Below are 21,711 nucleotides of genomic sequence, written 5' to 3'. Positions count from 1 at the left end.
ACCTTTATTAGTATAATAAACTGTTTTATGTTTGCTGGGTGTTTTTCTCCACTTTTGGGTTGCCAAAATTATCACAAAGTTGAGATTGGCCATGCACACTGCTCCAAAGGTGAAGGACTTTGTTCAGGTTATTTACGTGTAAGTACTGCCTTTTGCGGTTGTGACTGTAAGACTGACATTCTGGGGGTGTGAGGATGAGGTCAGAACACAACCTCGCCTTGGGGCTCAATGAAGATCCTACACATCTGCCTCCTTGATGCAGGGGGCCCTCACCATGCCCAGATGGCGGGTGCATGTGTGTTGCAGGACTCTGCCGGGGAGTCCTCTAGGCAGAGAATCCTCAGAAGGGGCCGTCGTTCCTGGAGAGCAGCCAGCTCTAAATGAGTTCCCACCACGGCCTACTTTTCAATATGGGATTCAAGTTTTAAATTAAAACGCAGGTGGAGGTTTGTTTTCACACTGTTGGTCAGGGCGCAGGGGCTAGCTTCTGTTCTCCAGTAGTCCTGAAGTTGGGTTCCTAGAGTGACCAGGAGACTTCCCAGGGGCGCGTGGGCACCTGAGCACCTAGGGCTCACTGCTGCAGAACCCAGGGTTGCGTCCCCCTTTTGCGATTCTTGACGTCAAGTTCCGACAGCCCCGAAGCCTCGCAGGGGCGGTGGAGAGCAGAGGAAGGTTGGCGGGGAGGGGAAGCCATTGCAGCAACAGTTTGGAGGAGGGAGCTGGACGTCTCTGCGCGGAGAAAATCAGAGTAGGGAGGAAGAGGACCTGCGGGCTGCGAGAGCCGCTGGGTTGCTGCAAAGAGGGGCGGGCGGAGGCGGGGGCGCTGCACGCAGCGCGCTGGTTCCAGCGGTGCCCGCGGGGAATGTGACATCAGCGGCGCCGGGCACTTGCGGCTGGAGGAGGCAGCTCGCCTCGGCTGCGCGGTGCACACCTCGCTCAGGGGAGGACGCGCACACGGGCAGGCGGCCGGGATGTCGGCGAAGGAGAGGCCAAAGGGCAAAGTGATCAAGGACAGCGTCACCCTCCTGCCCTGCTTTTATTTTGTCGAGGTGAGTTGGCCCAGCGCCTTGGCATAATGCAGATCCTCCGGGCAGCTCCGGAGCGGATTCGGGTCCTGGACGATGTCGGAGGCTCGGAGTCCGTGCCAGGGTGCGCGCCGCTGTCCCCGAATGCCCAGCTCTCCCCCTTCCCCAGCGTTCTCGGGAGCTCCCCCGAGTGTGCCTGGGAGTGCCTGCCAGCCCGGGGTGACTACCACTAGCGGTGTCGCTGCCGGGTGGCCTGCAGGGAAGGATACCTGTGTGAGTGAGTGCGGGGCTCGTTCCCCGGCCCTCCTGTCGTGCCTCTGTGCACAGCGTCCGTGGCCCAGAGGGGCCATGATGCCGATATTTCGGGATTTGTGTCTTCGATCTGCGAGAATGTATCTCGAATTTTGTGAGCATTTATTAAGAATTCAAAAGCACGCAGCCATCCATGCCCGGGGTTATATGAGGGCTGGGGATGTTTATATAGTATTAGGAATATTGATTGCTTTATTACAAAAAAAAAAAAAATTAAATCCCTCTCATTAGAATTACCATGGTGCTCACATTTGCTTCTAAAATTGAGTCCACATCTCTATGCTTCAATCTATTGGCCCTTTTCCATGGTTAACAAACAATTATGTATATACACACATACATACATGCATGTATACATACATGTATATATACATATCCGTACATAAAATAAGTGACATCATCTGATTTTACATGTTTTGTATATGTGCACTTATTCTGTGCTGAGCAGTATTACAGATAAGCAATTAACCTGCATGTATTCATAATGAACCTCTAATTTACCAAAATGCAGTATTTAAGGGAGGAACAATTTATGGGAGAGTTATAAAGATTGACAGGTACAGTGATTCCATGCACTGTGGTACATTATGTTAGGAAGACATTTTTAAGCAAGAGGTTTATTAAATCATAGGTAGAAAATAAATGTATTGGATAGGTTTAGTGAAATCAGATGGTTTTGAGCATGAAACTATGTTCCACGTAATTAGAGCTTGGATTGCATAGAGAATAAGACTTGCTGAATTATAAATATCCCTCCTTGGCCGTCTTTTCAGCCAAATATGGAGGCTTAGCACTTCCAAGTACAGAGAGTAGATTCTGTATTTGTTGATTGTGAGGCTTATCTGTGTTGAGGGATAGTCACTGCCTTGAAACTTGGGGGAAGGGACATAGTCATATTGTCCTCATAGCTAACAGTAGATTTGTAAATTTCTCTTAGGAGTCACAAATTTTTAAAATAGTTTCAATTTTAAGGGAGATGTATGTGACTTGCATAAGTCTCAGAGAAATGATGGCTGACTCCTTCATCCATGACTCATAGAAAAGAAAAGATATTATCCTGTTTATTTAAAGTATTTAATAGGTTCATTTATTTTTGCCCTTCCTCTTTCCACAAGATATTCTGAAGCCATTGTTCAGGTAATTTTGCTGAAAGGTAAGAAAGAGTTTTCTTGGGAAAAAATGTGAGTAGCAGAAGATTCTATGAAAAGGGTAAAAGAATAGAAAGATAGGATACCTGCCTTCAACCTAAATCCTGTCAGGCCGTATGTCACATTGCTAATCTATTGTGGTTTTGCACTAAAGCACTTCCATTCATATCTGGATCTATCATATCTGTCTCGGAGAAATCAGTTTCTTGCTGGGTTCCACCTCCAGGATGAGGCATACCTGAGGTCAGCTAGAAGCTGACTATGTATGGATTGCAGCCATACGGCTTCGAGGAAAATATTTTACTGAAAGAGGATGCAACTGGAGAATTAAGGATGTACCTTTAATGAAGCAGTGTGTGCACTTTTGCGGTACCTTTAACGGGAGTACATGTCCCTTAATCTTGAATTTTAAAAGTAAAATTTTCTCATAATGCATTTGAAACGCATGTCTGGGAACAAACATGCCACTAATGTTACTTCTTTTCCCTGAGTGGGAATAGTCCAAAACCATTCCATTCACTTTGACCCAGTCAGATACCCTCTATGAACTCCTTACTGGGATAAGCTATAAAATAATTACTTGAAGACAATTCATGGAGTTCGAATGAGCATTTATGACATTACATCTTGGGGATAACAGACTTTAAAGGAAGACCCACAAAACTGGATTGCAAGTTATCTCCCTGAAAGTTAAATGCAAGATGCTGTAGAAAACAATGGGAGAGGACATTAGTATGCCAGTTATTTAGGGAGTTGGCAAGATGCGCTATAAACTCCATTGGAATGACTCATTTTGAAGGCGGTGAGAATGAATCCTTTGGAGGATGAATAAATATAACATGAATTAACACATCAGTAAGATGCTAGGGAATAATGACATTTTACGACATAGTTTTCCAAGACCTTAGCAATTAAAACGGAAAAGTGAATCTTCCATCACATATCAGCCCAGAGCAGATATTTCAAGCCTTTGTTGTTACTTCAGACACAAATTTAAGTAACAAAATGAGGCAAAAAGGACTAGATTTTGAGGAGAAAACAGTCTCTGAGTCTCAAGTCAGTGACATCATAGATACTTTAAATTGCTATTCATGATAAGTATGAGATGTGAAGAAACTTTAACCAGGAAACAGAGGGTCAGCTTTCATTCAGACTAGAGAGTGCTCAAATCAGTTTAGACTGAATTATGGCAGAAAAATGGCCTCACGGTCTACTGAGAACAGCCTGGGCCTTACAGACAGATTGACCTGGTTCATACACCACTTATGCCAGATACTACGTGGATAATTCTGGCCAAGTTACTTCTCTCATCCTCAGTTTCTGCATATGTAATAGAAATTATATGATATAATATGAATATACATATATAAAAGAAATTGTAACACCCACATCTTAGAATATATTATGAGGTGAAAGCATAAAAACCCCAAACATCACTCCTGAGATAGAGTAGGCACTCGAGATGTGTCAGTTCCTTTTCTCTCTCATAACTGCCCTTGACCTGAATGGATTATTTTACTTCTGGGCTGGCCTTAAGGGAGCATGTCCTGACAAGATCTAGCTTGGAAGTTCCCATGGTTCAGAAGAAGCCCCCTCCTCTCCTAATTTCTCAAGCGATTTGGGTTCCAGAGTTCGCCTGAAATTGACCTATCTTAATGGAGCTGAATGGGGAGAGTAAATAGCTGAGTGCTATTTATAATTTGCACAATAATAATGGAAATCATTTATGAAGCACCGAATATGCACTAAGAATAAAACTAAATACTTTACATGCACCAGATCTCTGAATCTTCAAAGATTCTCATTAAGAATCCATATTTTGAAGAAGAAACTGAAACTAATAGATGTCAACTTGCCAGGGTTTCCAAAGCAAGGTTCAGAGTCAGAGCCATGTATTCACTCAGAGCGCATGCTCTTAACCAACGCAATAACTGTCTCTCAACATGTTGAAAGAATATTCAAATAGGCAAAGTTACTTCCTATGGTTTCCCACTGGTAAAAAGTCTAAGTGAGGGCACGTTGACAAGGTGATACGGTTTTGCCTGACAACAAGCCAGCTTCCTCAGCTGAGTTTCTCCTCCATGGGGCCCCTATAAGCCCAAAGACTTGGTGAACAGTGTATACTCTCCCACCGGCTCACTAGTTAGCACCTAGCGTTCCCGCAACATGTCCCCATGACTAGGTGTAGGGAGAGAATGGGGATGCTGACAGCCCATTTGCAGAGTGTCAGGGTCTCTCTAATTATATTCCTGTGGACATGTAGCTGAGGTGTTCAGCTGTTAAAATCAAGTAATCTCGTCTTAGTTCACCACCAAACTTGACATTAAGCAAACATTAAGTTAATAGATATAATTAATTTTTCCTATATCTTTGGTTTTTGCTGCCAATTGACTGCTGATAAGTTTATGGTTGACAGTAATTAAATCTATCAATATTACATGGTGATTTGAAAAACACCTGGTTTCCAGTATGGTACTTTACTTTGCAAACAAATTTGATAAGTCTACTTTGTATTGTTCAACTTGGGAAAAGAAAGGTCAAGGGACGAAAGGAATTTTCAAAACAAGCACATTCAAGGCCTTATCAGGTTAAACAGAAAAGCAGGTAAAAAGGAATGTTCCACTGAAGAAAAGGTTTATCTTGCCTTTAAAGTTCCAAAATGCTCTCCAAGTGAAGGCTATATCACTTACAGTGGCAACTGCAGCTGGCAGCACACCTAGACTGAGTACTTACTAACCCGGTATTATGTGATCAGGCTGGTTGTCTGTGGGCCTACATGCATTTCCTTCATGCAAAGCATTATAATGGTCCCACCTGTGCTTGGACTGTTTTGTTCTCAGTCATCCTGTTCAAAGATCGGAGTTCATATTGATTCAGTACGTAATATAAACAAAAGAAAAATTAGATTTTAAGTCAAAAAGATATAAATTTTTAATAAATAAATGGGAGAGAGAGTCTTTTCATTTAAACATTCTGCTTTATGACATACATTTTTATTACTAATCTGATGTTGACTTTATGGAGATAAAAGAGCTATGTTTGACCTACATGCAAAGATATTTTTGTAGTCTGAAATTTCTTGCTTTTTATACACACACACACACACGCACCTGCACACAGGCATGCACAAACACAGAGGGGGTAAGAATGTCATCCCTCTCCAGTGAGCATAACAGCATCTGAAGTATTACTGATTCAGAATATTTTAAACACAACAAACTTGAAATTATACAGAAAGTATTTACTAATTTAAATGTTGTACTTAATGGATGTGCTTTGGGGTTTTATTAATACAGGTGGATGACTCCAAGGTCAGTATGTAGACAGTGTGTTCAGGAGTAGGAGCCATTGTTTCTCTTTTGCCGTCCTGCCTGGAGAAGCCCAAAAAGCCTTGTTTGAGCAAAGATACCGAGGGATGTTCAATCTGAACATCATGTTTTGATAGTGTGGTTTCTTGACAAAACCTTAAAACAATTTTCGTGTTCTTCCCACTGGACAGTGCCCACAGATCCTTAATGAGCCAATATTAATTCACAAAATTTCTGTTCTAGCTCGTGTTCTAATGCGAAAACTACGTAACTCATTTGATCTTGCTAGGAAATATAGCTAGTTTATTTATTTTTATATAAACCTTAGCATCAGTTGAAAGTACAAAATCCAAACATTTCTGCATAGCACATACCAAAATTGTAGCTGTACATTTTTTCACTGTTCTAGATGGCATAGAGAGATAGTCTGCTTAAAGTACTCCAAACCCTGTCAGTAGAGATGAACTGACAAATCTTTCTTCCTCTTTTAAAGTTGCAAAGTCCTTTGATGAAAAAGAAAAAGGAAATAGAGAAGATAATAGATTCTAAGTTTTAGAGAGACTAAATGAGAACATTTTCACAAATACCAGGACCAAACACTGAACACAGAGTCTGCTACTGGGGAATTTGATATTATTCCTAGGCACCATTATTGTCCTACTGTGTCTCAATAGCCAAGTCACTCAAAATATTCTTTGTCCTACTTTTCTCTAACAGGAAAAGATAAATACTGGCTTCCACCAACCTCGAAGGGAGATTAATAACAATTACAATGATAATAATAGTAATCGAAAAAGAATAGTCCATTTCAAGCCTCCTGTATGTGAATGACTCTGGGCATACATTTTCTTTAATCCTGAGAACTACTCTAGAAGGTAGTATTAATATTATATTAAGGTAGTACCAAGAAGGTATTATTATCTTTATATTTTTAATCAGCAAATTGTAGCGAGAGAGCTAAATAGCTTTCTGGGGACACATGGCAATTAAGTGAAGGAGGCAGGACTTGTTTAAGTGCTTGTCCATCTCGCTCTTGCGTTGCCATCACACCACCCCACCTCGCACAGGCTTCTAATAATAATGCCAAACTTAATGATGACGTGGATGGGGAGAGCTGCCTCTGCCATGGCTAGGTTAGCTCCGTGGTATCTGAAGGGATGTACTTGGAAGAAGTCTGGTTGGGGCTCCATCTGAGTTGTGGAATAGAGATCTTTCTCTTCATTCGGCTACTGAATTTGGCTTCGTTAGTGCTATCCTCTCCTTAAAGTATTCTGACATGGATGTGTAGATGGCACAATGACTATCTACCTAAAAAGGTGTGTCCTTTGGGCAAGCCCAAATGGTACCCATGAGTCTTCTGTGGAGACTGAATGAGGAGCTATGGGTGGAGTGAGAGAGAAGAGTTGGAACTGAAGTAAAATTTAGGAAAGGAGAATCTACAGTTTATGAGAAAGATAGAGTGGAGAAAAGAATCCTAAAGAGATAATAGAAAGAGAGAGGTGCCAAGCCAAGCAGGATTAGGAGAAAAAGCATGAGAAAATAAAAGATATGAGTGAATGCATGTAAGGGTGGGTAATGGGGACCCAATCTATGAGCAAACCGTGGAGACTCCTTTAGGTATTTGGGTTGTTTTAGGCTGGCTTGTTTAATAAAAAGCATGTGGGGCACAATTATTACTGTTTATGTTGGGAATGTATTACAAATATTACAACAGATTTCCTCTCAGCGATGTATATTTTTTCAAGCAACCTCTCTTTAAAAAAAAAAAAAAGTGAGGAAATGTCTCATTACAGAATTAGCTTAATAAAATCATATACTACAAGAACATCTGGTTTGATTCTTTCTTCTATCACAAATGAGCAAATTATGGCTTGAAAAGGTTAACTGAGTTACCTTAATGCACATTATGGTTAATGTCAGATCAGGAATAGAACCTAAGTCTCCAGACTCCTATTCTAGTGCTCATTTCTAATTATTACTATTTCTGGAATTCTTTATATTAGAAAGTTTCCCCCTGGATTACAACACTCAGAATACAGGTCATTCTAATTCTACATGCGAACAAATTGTGCTAGCTGTTTGAAAGTTCTATCTAAATACCTGCGGTACACATCACATTAAACAACATGTTAAAGCTATTATGAATGAACCTTCTATTTTTCCAAATTGCTAGGTTCATTGAAAAGCATGGATACAGCTAAAGATCATAAGATTGGAAGTGATATTTTTCTCTCTTGTTGCCTAATTGCCCACCTATCATTTCACAATTTTTTCTCCTGACATGAGGTCTCTGACAGACAGTAAGTATAGGAAACAGGAAACATTGGGAGGCGGAGGAACATAATTTACATCATTGGTAACAAAATAACTTTGAATTTTTTGTTACAGTTTAATGTATTTTCCTCACATACATTATCTCATTTGATTCTTTAAAGACAACTGAAGAGTAGATGTTAATACTGTTTAACAGAGACTCAGGGAGGTCCAAGAACTTGTCTGAAATCCAAGTAGTGCTATTCTCCCATGTTGGCCACAAGAGAAAGAATGTTTGTATTCAAAGTGTGAAGTGTCTAATTATGAACATTTCAGCTTTCTCTAGTTTCTTCTAGAATTAATTAACTGAGAAGTGTACTTTCAGATAACTATGGAATGGGGTAATTTCCTCATGGTCAAGTGGATTTTGGAATGTAGAAGCCAAAGACAGAAATGCTAATTTTGACACAATTAATGTTGAGATGTTTTTCCTGTCAGTAATTAGATTCTGAATCAACTCCCCTTAGGTCCATTACTATATGGTTATTTTTTAATCATAAAACATTTATGTTAATCAACATAAAGCAGGATAATTTCTTTCCTATTTTCTGTAACAAGATGGCTTCTATACATTCTTCTAAAACTGACATTAGATCATTTAGGCGTAACTTAAAGGGAAACAAAACACAGGTAATTAAAATCAATTTATTTTAAGAAGAAGGTAAACAGGTGTCAGTACATTGAACAGACTGTTGTTTGGGAGTGGGAACTGTGAACTGTCCACAACTTAATGTCCTCACCAAAAGCCTGTGCTGTGGGATTGTCTTAAAAGTAAAATCGACATTTAATAAAGTCTAATCATGCGTCAGAAACTGGTTCCTAATGGTCAGAATCCAAAAGAGACCAATCTTATATTAAGTACTCTCCTAAGTAGTGCTAAATCCAAGTAGTGCTAAAATGAAACGCTGGGGTATAAGCTGTTTGTACTTTCACGACAGTGCATTTACTCATTGAATAAATATTTATTGATTGCTTGTTATGTGCCTTTTGGTTAAATTAATGGAAATAATATGAAACCATTACTGGCATACTTCCTAGTCCATAGTAAAATTTCAATAAATTTTCTGTGAATGGATGGAATAAAACAGGACTAATAATTATAGACATAAATTTTCCTTTAACTTTCTTTTTTTTAGCCAATGGAGACATTTTTATTTGTAAAGTAAGTGATGATGAATGTCCCATCAAAGATTTTGCTCTGCCTCATGAATTATTGAACAATTGAAGATTAAATCAACCTCTCAGGTCTATGAGTCCTCATTTCTTGGTATTACTTATACTCTTTTTATGATGTAGGGCATACCTATGGTTTATCTGAGATTTGAGACTTCAAAGAGAGGCATCATTGAAACAAACAAGTTATAGTTTTCATTTTCATAAAAAAGTGTTTTAGTTACATAAAGGCACACATGCCAGCAAAGACGATTTTTTTGTGTGTGTGTGCTATGGTAGAACAAACTACTAGATATCGAGTTTTTGTTATTATAAAATAACATAGTTTTTTACCTGGTCTACTTAGTAGCTTTGTAATCCTGGGCAAGTAACTTACTTCCTCCAAGCCTCAGTTTTCTCCTCAGTAAAATGGTGAAAATATTGTGGGCACATTAGTTTTTGTTACCCTTTGATTTTAGAAAAGTTGTATAATAGGGCTAACAATTTCTAATGCAAACTCAGTGCCTAGAAAATGAGTTTTCTCTTCCTCACTTACCAATACTTGCTCCCACCCATCTTGTCTAAAGTAAGCATTCTTTGTGGCTTTAGATATTACTAGATTCCCTGGAAAGGAGTTTGTTTTTCTGATTTTATCTTTGTATCATGCATTTAGCTTTGTTTTATAATATACATACAATGATCAGAAATTCATTATAAATATATAAATGCATAACAACAAATGCTTATTAGAAGTAATGCTCATTTTTTATTGATAGAGGTACATACACACTCACACTCACGAAATGGAGACCACTTGCCTTAAGTACCCTCACTGGACCTTGTCAGTGGGAGAGAATTAACAATATTGAGCATCTTCTATACATAGGAGATATATAGAAGATATATATTCTCCAAAACATTATGAATGATCCAAAAGATAATCCAGTTTGAGAGAAAAAGTGACCTCATTTAGGCTACTAGGGTGAGATTCATTTGAATTTCCCTAAGGCGGTCAGATATACCCTAAATAAGTAACAGGGTTTTTTTGCCTCTTGCGTGATGATCTGGAGATACTTATATTGTAGCAACTGAGATTTGAATGATTAAAACATGGAGAACTTTCAACTGTAAAGATTTGAGTATAGATCATAAGTCTTTTTTATGGGAAAACCTTACAAAAAGATGGACAGCAACCTGTTATAAACTGTATACTACGGAGAGATGAACACTTGAAACTCTTCCATCCTAAGTTCTCATTTGGTTTCTTGATGGTAGATTCTTCAAAATTTACTTCACATATATGGTTATTTTATGAATAATATTGATTCTAGTGACTTTTTAGGTGGTTAGACCAGGAGATAATTAAGAAAGAGTTCCTCTTATTATTCACTTTTTAACACCAGCCTCTAGAACAACAGAAATTGCAGAGAACAGACAATATATTTGTGTTCCATTAATTGTTGTGTTGGTCAAGAAATCTAGCAACTTAATTAATAGAGATAGGGAGATAGAGTCTATAGTGAACCTTGGTTTTGGCCTTGGCCTTTATCTTCCTTGACTGACCCTGAAGGCTAGTAGTCCTTTCAGTCCTGTTCAGAAACAGGGGATGAAATTGCTAAGACTTTGGTGCCCAGATGTATGTTCCAACATGTCTAAGAAGGACCAACTGGAGCACCTCCTAGAGGATGCCTGCTCCGTGGGGCTATAATGACTTTAAGAACTGCTCCTTCCAAAGCCACCAGCCCACTTGACTCAACAGGCTCTGTTCTTTCACCACCACCCTTTCATCTTAAGATTGCAGAGGTCACTCAGCAGAGTAGAGGCGAGGTAGCAGATGACCACAAGATGCACAAAGACCTTAGTGAGCTGTGCTTCAGACCTACATTCTTTCCTGTGTTGTTTCTTCATTTTCAGGCCATAGTAAAAATCTCAATGAGGAGAGCAATTATCCAATCCAGGCAGGAGTTGTTTAGCATAACAGAAAGGCAGAGCCTGAGCTTGGACAGCGAGGCAAGGACTTCTCCTCCTCCAAGGCAGGATTCAGGATAGGACCCCTTAGCTCCATATACCACGCACACGCGCACGCACACGCACACACACACACGCACGCACAATCTCATTTACTCTTTTACTCTTGGTTCAAACCATTTACCTTCCCAGGTTTTTGTGTTGGTCAAGTGATGCATCAGTACTTAGAGATATTAATTTAAGACTTTAGTAATAAAATGTGCTTCTTTGTCAGATGTACTTCTATCCTATGTTATATTGTATTTGGCTTGCATATATGCTCTTCTGACTTTTTGATGCATATCACAGTGAAACACATAATACAATCATACTTAAATGAATCACAGCCTTAGAATGCTAGAAAATAAAAGTTATTAATGTCCCATATTAATAGCCCACCTTCAATATTTCTTTTATATGCATCAATCCCTTTCAGAGATACATTCATGTAAATAGAGTCTTAGGGAGCCTTGGACAATCTTTAATTCTTGAAGGTAGTTGCATAATGTACATCTTCTAAGTATATAGGAGACAAGCTTAGAAAGAGAGAGTAGCTCATGATACATTGTTAATTTCTCATCTCCAAAATTAGATTAGAAATCTCATCTCTGGATAATTTACAAGTTAAAATATATCAAGCACACAGAATGCATTTAACAAATATAAATAAATTGGTTAACTATTACATAATAGAAGATATAAATTTTTATTGTGGTTAAGTAAAAAGGTTTAATGATAATTGATACCTGAATTTAATAAGCAACTTGAAAAAAATAATTTCAAAATACCGATGTCTCTAATTCAATAATTTCTGTATCTATAACATAAGATAATGTGTCATTTTAGATCTTAAAATCAGAAATTTGCTTCTTATTCCATACCTCAAATACAAAGTCTTTAGTTACATCTCATTTCCCTGACATTATTGCAATGACAATGATTTTTTTCCCCCTTAACTCCTATTTTGTTTTATATTAAGAAATATATGGTGGATCCCAAAGGTACTATGTACTTCCTTTGTAAAACCGTTCAGGTGAAAATATCTATACTCTCTCTATATTAGATAATCTCACTAATAGTGAAAATGCTATTTAATCTTAGTATATTAGGATCTCATTTTGTGGGGGATATATAAAAAATACATGCATAATATTGCAGCAGAAATTAAAGGGTGACATTTATAATATTTAAAGAAAAATGTACTTTGTATTTATTCTGGACATTTCTCAATGTCTTTGAGAAGATAAAGGTCAGTGCTGGAAGTCTTTAGCAAGGGGCAGTAGGTGTAATGATTATAAATATGAATTCAGGAGCCAGATTTCTTGTTTATATTCTAGCTAACAGACTGAATCATCTTACACAACTCATGTAATCATTCTGTGCCTCAGTTCCCTCATCTGTAAGATGGGGATGATAACAACACCTTCAACAAAAAGGTGCTGTAAAGATTGCATGAGTTCAGATATGTAAAGTATTTTACACAGTACCTGGAAAATATTAGTAGCATTAAATTGCTATTAGTACCTATATTTTTAAAAGTCAGGTGTATGTTCTAAGGGAAATGAAATTGTAGCTGGAAGAAAAGATTTAAAAGCAATTATTTTTAACAACTGAAATACAGGTAGCTAGCCTTGGGTCTTAGTCTCTAATTTGGTTTAAAGAACAAAATGCTTTCTAAGAGAAGGCACATACTTCAGTTTCTAATGATGTAAGAGGAACAAATCTTCAGGTCCTGAGGTTAAAGCTGGTGATTACAAAGCTTACTACCGCAGGCCTAATGCTGGATCAATATTCAGGTAGTAAAACAGCCACATCATTATTTAGACTTTACTGTTGGATCACTGAGTGATTGTAATTCGTTTTTTTAGAGCGGTAAAGTTTTTTTAGAGTGGGTATAAAGATATAGAAGAGTTTTTTCCCATTAAACCTAACATATGTATTTGGCCTGGTCATTCTTCCCTAATAATTACCATTGATATTCGAAAAAATTTAATTTGGCTTTCTTGTGTTGTTTAATGTTTTAAAAAATCATTAAAATTCCAGAAATTCACATTAGGAGCATTTTCTGTGGTAGAAGTAAATAAGGGTTTTTAAGTTGGGGGGAGGGTTACTTTTATCATATTGTTAAGAAGCAAAATTCAACCATTTGAAGATCTACATGGCTTTATGAAGCAATTTCTGGATCAGGCAGCGTCCCACCTAGAAGCAGCCTCCACGGGGTTGCACAAAATGGAAGGTTTCTATGGGAAGAAGAGTGGAGCAAGCGAGCTTTCAACAAAATAAAAGAATTATTCGGGGCCCAGGACATATTTTCTTTGGGAGACTGGGGAGGCCCATCTGACAGGCTGCCCTACTGGTGCTTGACTGGAAAGTTCCAGACTGGTTGATTAAGGTTATGCTTCTGGGAGAGGCTGAAACTCCAATTAGATCAGGTATTAAATCTTGGTTTGCTATCATAAAATTTTAGCAGGAATGATGACATTTTCAGCCTGTGGTTTTTCTCCTTAAAAATATTAACCACACTACAAAATCTGTCTAAATATTTAACATTTCTGCTTAAAAAATCCATCCATACAATTAATTTATTCTAAATTGAAGACACCCGTATGTTGGGTCTTTCCCTATAGGAGGAGGTTCTGGGGATAGAGAGGTTAAACAGATAATTTGTGTGCTCTCAACGATCTTGTCACTAAATAGGAGAGAAAAGTAAAGGAACAACTGACAGTTGCTGTGATAAAGGCATTCATTGGGCTGTATCTGTGCAGTTGGAGAAAGTGATCCAAAGAAACACTAACGACGGGAAAGCATTTAGAACTTTAATTGTGCCCAATTCCTGATATTTTATATCACAAGTCATTTACTAGGGAAGACAGAAGTGAAATTAAAGCAGATCACATTTAAGATATAATGAAAGGTTTTTAAGATATTACCAAAATAATAATAATAAAATTACATTGGAGAGACTGCTCAGTGAAGAACATTAAAGAGCTTAGAATATCAGGTGATTTGAAAGTGGCTGCTGTCCTATCACTCTTGGACACATGGCCAGCTCTCATGTCTGTCCTTTAAGGTCATATTTTCAGTGAAGCCTGGGGCTATTCTTTCCTGAAAACCACTAGACTAATGCCAGATGGTGATATGTGCCAAAGTGGCAGCAGGGTAAAGTGGGGCTCATGCTTCCAGGAATTTAAGAGGTCAGGTTTCAATTACTAGCCAGTACTTAGAAGCCAGGCATGCTGTTTCACTTATCTGGAACGTCCTTATCTTAAAATGTATCTAAAAATGCCCAAGGAGTTTGAGAATATTAAATTAGATAATTTATGGGAAAACATCTAAACAAAACCTCAATAAATGTTCTTTTTATTTTAGATATGATTAGGTGCTCAATGCATTCTACTTTTAGGAACTGAAAGTGAAATGGGCTCTACAAGGGATAGATATTAGACTTGAGCAAAAGAAGCCGTTTTCATGTTTGATAAGGACTGAGTCGACAGATAAACCATGCGAGAGTATTTAAGAGAAAAGAGCAACTGGGTGGCTTTTTTCAAACTGTACCTATCTTCTGCAGCACCCTCTTCCCATTTGGAATAAATTGCAGCCATTGCAGAGATGCAAGAGGGAAAGCAGATTGAGACCCTAGGAGAGAGCTGTTTAGAGCATGTATCCTGGACGTAGGCACCTGGGTAGAATCTGGGTGCTCCCACTCACCGGCTTTGTGACCCTTGCACAATTTATGTGATCTATCTCTGTCTCAGTTTTCTCATCTATAAACTGAAGATACCAATACATACTTTATAAGGTACAGACTGAATGCAACAATCTATTATAGAACTTAGCACAATATCTGGCACCTAAGAAATTGCCCATGTTTTCTGTTTCATTAATGGTAATATCTTGATTTCCTTCGGTTAAATTTAGCAAATAATTACTGGACATCTACAACATTCAAAGCACTGTGCAAATTACAAAGGTCTCACTTTTAAGTACTTGATCTTAAGACAAAGGCTGGTAATATACAAATAACCACAGTCCGAGGCAGATTAACAGGCGCTACCATAAAGATATATGTGGGGTACACAGGGCAGAGTCTCGGTGCTGAATGGAGAGCATGAGGAAGGTTTCAGAGAGAAAAAATTATGTGATCTCAACCTTTACAAAGACAATTTTTATGGGAAACAAAGGTGAAAAGAGATTAGGACATGTCTGGGGGATTTTAGTGTGATGGTAACAGAAGCTTTTTGTGGGTTGGGTGAGTGGAGCGTGGGTACGAAGCAAAATTAAACAAGAAAGGCAGATTGAAGCTGTATTATAAACGGTCATAAATGCCATTCTATAAAATGTGCACTTCGTTTTATAATTAGCGACACTTAAAAGAATGATCAGGTGTGAATTCTAGGAAACTTGGCCTGGAAGCATGGTAGAGGGTGAAACAAACTGTGGAGAGAACAGAGGTAGAAAATCTAATGTATTATATATAGTAATGACGTGTGAAAGAAGTGAAAGTAAGCGGATAATTTTAGAACTAGATGAACTAGTCATTGAGCTAGGCATTGATTTCCCCCAATCACCCTGCCCTGTTTTAACTTGAATCTATGCATGTCCTGTAAACTATATCCATTTTATTTGTGAAAATTAGGTTAGACTTCTAGACCTTGGATAATGTCACAGACTCATTCTGATCCTTTCTTAATGGTACTAAGGTGTTAGTATGTTTTTTTATAATCTATATTTTTGAGGTTCATGGTCATTAATCTAAACATGCTACAATTAGGATAAAGATAGTTTCGCAAACCATAAAGTCCCATACTCTATTATTATTTTTGTCAATTTTTAAGGGGAACATTTATCTGTATTAGCTACAAGGAAAAAGTACTAAGGTGTGTCATTAAAGATTACACTGTAGAAAATAGAAAATTTTGTCATTACTGTGTGTTGACCTGTGACAACCTGCTTTCTGGCTATAAGCATAATGGAATTACTTTGATCTACTAATATTTATTCCAGTTTGAATTTCACTTCAATATGTGAAGTGAATGTGAAATTTTATATGATTTTGGAATACTTAACAGGATTGGTTCCCAACCTCCCATTTTATATTTGTCATTAATATATAAAATGTTCTTTTTCTGCTAGGTTGTCTCTTACATATGAGCAGTATGAATATATACAAATTACAATCTTTGACTTCTTGTGACATTATTCATATCTAAACCGAGGTAATTTAACTTTAAATTTCTTGTACAAGTGTTGATCTTCATACATGACAGTGATGTAGTATCATAATTTGCAGCTTTCTACATGCAACCTGGACTCTCTTTAGTTCCAAATTGACATCTTACTCTCTTCTTGACAGCTACATTTTGATAATCAAGAGACATCTCTCAATTTTAATATTTCCAAAACAGAAACTTAGATCGCTCCTACTCAAGCTTCTTCCAGCCTTCTCTATCCCAGTAAATGACACCACTGGCCCAATTGCTCAAATCCAAATCCTCGAAATCAACCTTTGTTTTCTCTTCAATAACCAACCCATCAACAAGTCCTCATTTCTGTCTACAAAATTATACCAGAATCTGCCGACTTCTTTATATCTCTAGGGCTACACCCGAGTAAAAGCCACCATCATCTCTTGTCTGCATTACTGCAATTGTCATGCCTCCAGTAGCATGTAATCTTCATGAGTACAGGGAGTTTTCTCTATTTTGTTTACTGTTTTATTCTTCACACCCAGAGCAGTGCCTAGCACATACGAGGTGTTCAGCAATTCTATTCAGTAAGTACTTTATCAAGTTTTGAAGAGCCTTCTAAACTTTCACCTTCCTTCTACTTTTGACCACTGCAGTCATACTCAATCCAACTGCCAGAGTGACCTTTGTAAAATATATTTGAAGTCTTATTACGCCTTTGCTTAAATTCTCCAAAGTGTTTCCAAATATGCTTTGAATGAAAAATACTAACTCCTGCTATGGCTTTCAATCCTCTGCAAAATTTGGTCCCAAATCCACCTCTCTGACTCTACCTCATATCAGTTCTCCCTTCTGACTATGCCTTTTACCTGGTTTTTATGTGGTTAGTTCATTCTTGCTCATTCAAATCTCTGTTTAAATGACACTACTCAGGGAGGTCTTCCTTGATCTAAATTAGCAATCCAGGTACTCAATTACCACAGCCTTCTGTTCTGGCTTCTTTACAGTACTAATAGTTTTTGTACTAGTAGTATTAGTACTAGAGTACTAATAATTTTTAATTTTTAACTGCCTTCTTTAGCAAGAATGAAATCTTCATTAGTATAAGGACTTCATTTTATCACAACTGTATTCCTGGCACATAGAAGAATGCCTGGCATTAGCAGGCTTTCAATAGATATTTGCTGAATGAATAAATTAAGGAGTCATGAATATCATACACGTTAATTAGCCTTCTGTGACTATGATCCTTCTGCTTTAAGAGGATCTCAGAGGACTCTGATGTCACCATGGCTGTGAAAAAGGAAAAGAATGAAATTGACCTGCTTCACTCCAGGCTGAGAGCAAAGCGAACTCTCCCAAATGAGTTTGTCCTTATTACCAACATGCTAAAAACAAGTAAGCTATCTGACCTGGACAAAATGTCATGATAGAGTCCATGCAATGTTTCATTATAATTTATATGTACTGTAGATGTGTCTTTTTAAACTTAACATCAGAAAAAAATCAATATTATCTAGTAAATGTAATCTTAATACATTTCTTTTGTTTGCTCTGTCCTTTAAAACTGTTATAATTTTCTCTTTAAATTTGCTCTGTTATTATTACTCACAAATTCCTTAGCAGATGGTAATTATAAAAATCAATCTTTTCTTTTTGAAAACCATTTTCTTAATCTTCAGGTAATTTCCTTCCTGTATATTGCTGCATAAAAATAGTGTGGTTTATACTTTTTTCTTGGTTACAGCATAACTAGAGAATATAATTCGTAATGCCTGATTATATAAACCTTTTAAAAACGCCTTTTAAACTTTATTTTAAATGCAATCAAAAGATTTTTGTGTGATTTTATTATGTGTATACATGTCAAAATTAGCACACAGCATCTGAATGTAAGAAATCATAGATTTCTTACATTCACGAGAAAGTTCTGTTGTTGAGCATTTCAAAAGATGAAAGATACCTTTGAAGATAAGTATGTTAGAAGTAAACATTATAATTTAATTCATTACACTGTCCAGTAGTAAAATATAGTATAAGAAAACAATATATAAGATTACTTTCCCCTAAAACATTATATTTTTTATAATGAGTGTTCAAATCATTCTTTTGTAAAAACAAAATTGATGTAAAAGACAAAGAGTAAAAGATACTTTAAAAAAAAAAGTCAAAGAAACAAACATCAAAATGGAAGAAAAATATGATTCCTTGTTTGAAAACAAATGAAGGTTTTGAAATATGCTTTTACAGAATTATAAAAGATATTAATACATGGATAGAAAAATGGTATAACTAGAAAAATTGGCAGTTTCATAAAGGCTAATGTCCAAAAGAACTAAGATGCATAATATTAGTGCAGGAAATTATTTTCACTCACATATTATTATATCTATGTATGTGCATGTATATTTGGAAGTCATCATGATGTATATTAATAGTACAAATATAGAAATACATAAGATTAGACCCCTACCTTAAGGAGATTTTTATTTGGGAAACATAGCATAGACTATAACCAATCTATAACAGATAACTACAATGAAGAACAGTGTATAATAATTTTATAAAAATAAGTGCTGAGGAATGAAGAGTGAGGAAATTACTCTTAAAAAAATTGCCAGGTAAAGCATAATGAAAAAGGCGACAGCAACAACAACGACAATATTAACATTTATAAACTAGTCTTCATTCCGGGTATTGTTGAATATTACTTGCAACACTTTATTTATTCCTTTCAACTGCCTGTGATGATGGGTATTTGCAATGCACCTATGACATAGATAAGAAAACTGTGAGATTTAAGAAAAACACTTCCTAGGTCACACTGGTGGTAGTGATTGGAAGAGCTGATATTAGAACCTCCTAGGAGCCTCGAAAACCATATGATCCCATTGGTTTTAGTACAATATTAGAACTTAATTGTGACCTCATTACAAAAAGACCTCTTGAGAAGAGAAGACATAATGCTGTCTTGTCAATTTGTTTATTTTTAACCAAACAACTAGAAATCATGGATGGTCAGTAACATCTTTATCCCAAATCTGCTCTGTTTTGTTAAATAAATATTGTATCCTTCATAAGTAATAAAGCCTTAAACTAAACAATTTTTTCAATGTTACATAAATCTGCATTTTCAGATTCTAAAAGGCAGTGTATTTGTGGTATTCTCTCTTTAGCCAAAAGCAGATCTCTCACTAAGCTTATGATCCTGATGGCCAAGCCCATGTCTTGTTTGCTGTATTATAATTAGCACCGACATAGTACTTGGCATGTTTTATGTAGAATGAATAAAAAATTGAATGCATAACACAAAATCTGGAAAGTAAATTGTGTCTAATTTACGTTTCCAGATAAACTGGAGGACATTCAGTGAAATTAGAAGTTCAGAAAAATAACAAATAATTTTTGGTATAAGTATATCCCAAATATTGCATGGGACATACTTACATTAAAAAGTGTTCACTGTTTATCTGAAATTCTAAATCTGGTAACTCTTTTAAGTCTAGTTACTGTTATAAATTAAGATTTACTCATTTATACACAATTATTTATTGCTTTGTTAAATGATTAATGATGTATTGCATATCTACCATGTGCCAGGAAAAAGTTTATGTCCTGGGGTTTCTGTGATAAATAACACTGGCAGACTCTCACTTGATGGAGTATGTATTTTAGTGAGACATGGAGGGAGGAGAAAAATAAATAAGTGAAGTATTAAACTGACAAGGTAATTTTAGTTAATCATAAATGCCATGAAGAAAATCAAGCAAGATGATAAGGGTAGAGGGAAGCATGGATTGAGAACTACTTTAGGTACAGAGTACAGAAAGTTATCATTAAATGATGAGAAGAAGCCAGTCATACAAAAAGGCAAGAGAAGAGAGCAAAAGAATAACAATGAATACAAAGAACCCTAGGTAGATATGAATTTGGCTAATATAGAAAAAAGAGTAAAGATTGTGGGACTCCATCCAACTAAAAAGCTTCTGCACAATAAAATGAAAAAGCAACCTACAAAATAGGAGAAAATACTTGCAAATCATATATTGATATGTGGTTAATATCTAAAAGATTAAATGAACTCATATAACTCAATAACAAACAAACAATTCAATTCAATTAACAAATGGGCAGAGGATTTAAATAGATATTTCTCCAAAGAAGATAAATAGATGGCCAATAGGTGCACAAAATGGTGCTTCAACATCACTGATCATTAAGGAAATGCAAATCAAAACTACAATGAGATACCACATCACACCTGTCAGAAATGGCTATTATCAAAAAGACAAGAAATAACAAGTGTTGGCAAGGATGTGGTGAAAAGGGAACCATTGTCCGCTGTTGGTGGAAATGTAAATCAGTGTAGCCGCTATGGAAAACAGTATGGATGTCCCTCAAATAATTAAAAGTAGACATATCATGTGATCCAGCAATCCCACTTTTGGGTATTTATCCAATCCAATGGAAACTAAAACACCAACTGGGAAAGATATCAGCCCCCCCATCTTTATTGAAGCATTATTTACAATATCCAAAACATGGAAGCAACCTGAGTGTCCACTGACAGATAAATGAATAAAGAAAATGTGGCATATACGAACAATGGGATATTAGCCAGTTACAAAATGAAGGACATCTTGACATTTGCAACAGTTTGGGTGGAACTTAAGGGCATTATGCTAAGTGAAATAAGTCAGAAGACAGAGAAAGACATACTCTATGATATCACTTACATGTGAAATCTGAAACAACAAATTGAACTCATAGATACAGGTTGCTGGTTGTCAGTGGAGGGGATTGGAGGTGGGCAAAATGGGCGAAGGGGGTCAAAAGTTGCAAACTTCCAGTTATAAGATAAGTGAGTCTTGGGGACTGTAATGTACAGCATGGAAACTATAGTTAATAATACTGTATTATATATTCAAAAGTTGCTGAGAGAGTAGATCTTAAAATCTTAAAAGTTCTTTTCACAAGAAAAAAAGATTTGTAACTATGCGTGGTGATGGATGTTGACTAAACTTATTGTGATAATCGTTTTGCAATATATACAAATATCATTATGTTGTACACCTGAAAGTAAATATAACATTATATGTCAATTATATCTCAATTTTTTTTAATGAAGAGTGAAGATCAGTTAGATTGTAGAGGGCAAGGGGCTAGAGAGTGGCATAAATATGGAACAAGAAGATGTAAGAGACTGAAGTGAGAGCCAGATCAGGCAAAACTCGCATTCGATGGTGTGATATCTGGATGT

The 21,711-nt window shown here is 36.7% G+C and overlaps 1 protein-coding gene across 1 annotated transcript in view; it reads left to right on the top strand.

The window, feature by feature from the left end:
• Nucleotides 1-783: 783 nt before the first annotated feature.
• Nucleotides 784-21,711, top strand: part of PLPPR4 (phospholipid phosphatase related 4) — a 40,511-nt gene continuing 19,583 nt past the window's right edge. Inside the window, exon 1 of the mRNA XM_011368503.2 lies at nt 784-1,049. Within this exon, the coding sequence (XP_011366805.1) occupies nt 972-1,049 (78 nt within the window). The 5' untranslated portion in view covers nt 784-971. The remainder of the gene's footprint in view (nt 1,050-21,711) is intronic.

This window comes from Pteropus vampyrus, unplaced genomic scaffold (assembly GCF_000151845.1).
Source record: "Pteropus vampyrus isolate Shadow unplaced genomic scaffold, Pvam_2.0 Scaffold6, whole genome shotgun sequence".
In the NCBI taxonomy this organism is placed as follows: Eukaryota; Metazoa; Chordata; class Mammalia; order Chiroptera; family Pteropodidae; genus Pteropus; species Pteropus vampyrus.
This window is presented reverse-complemented; position numbering and strand designations above follow the sequence as displayed.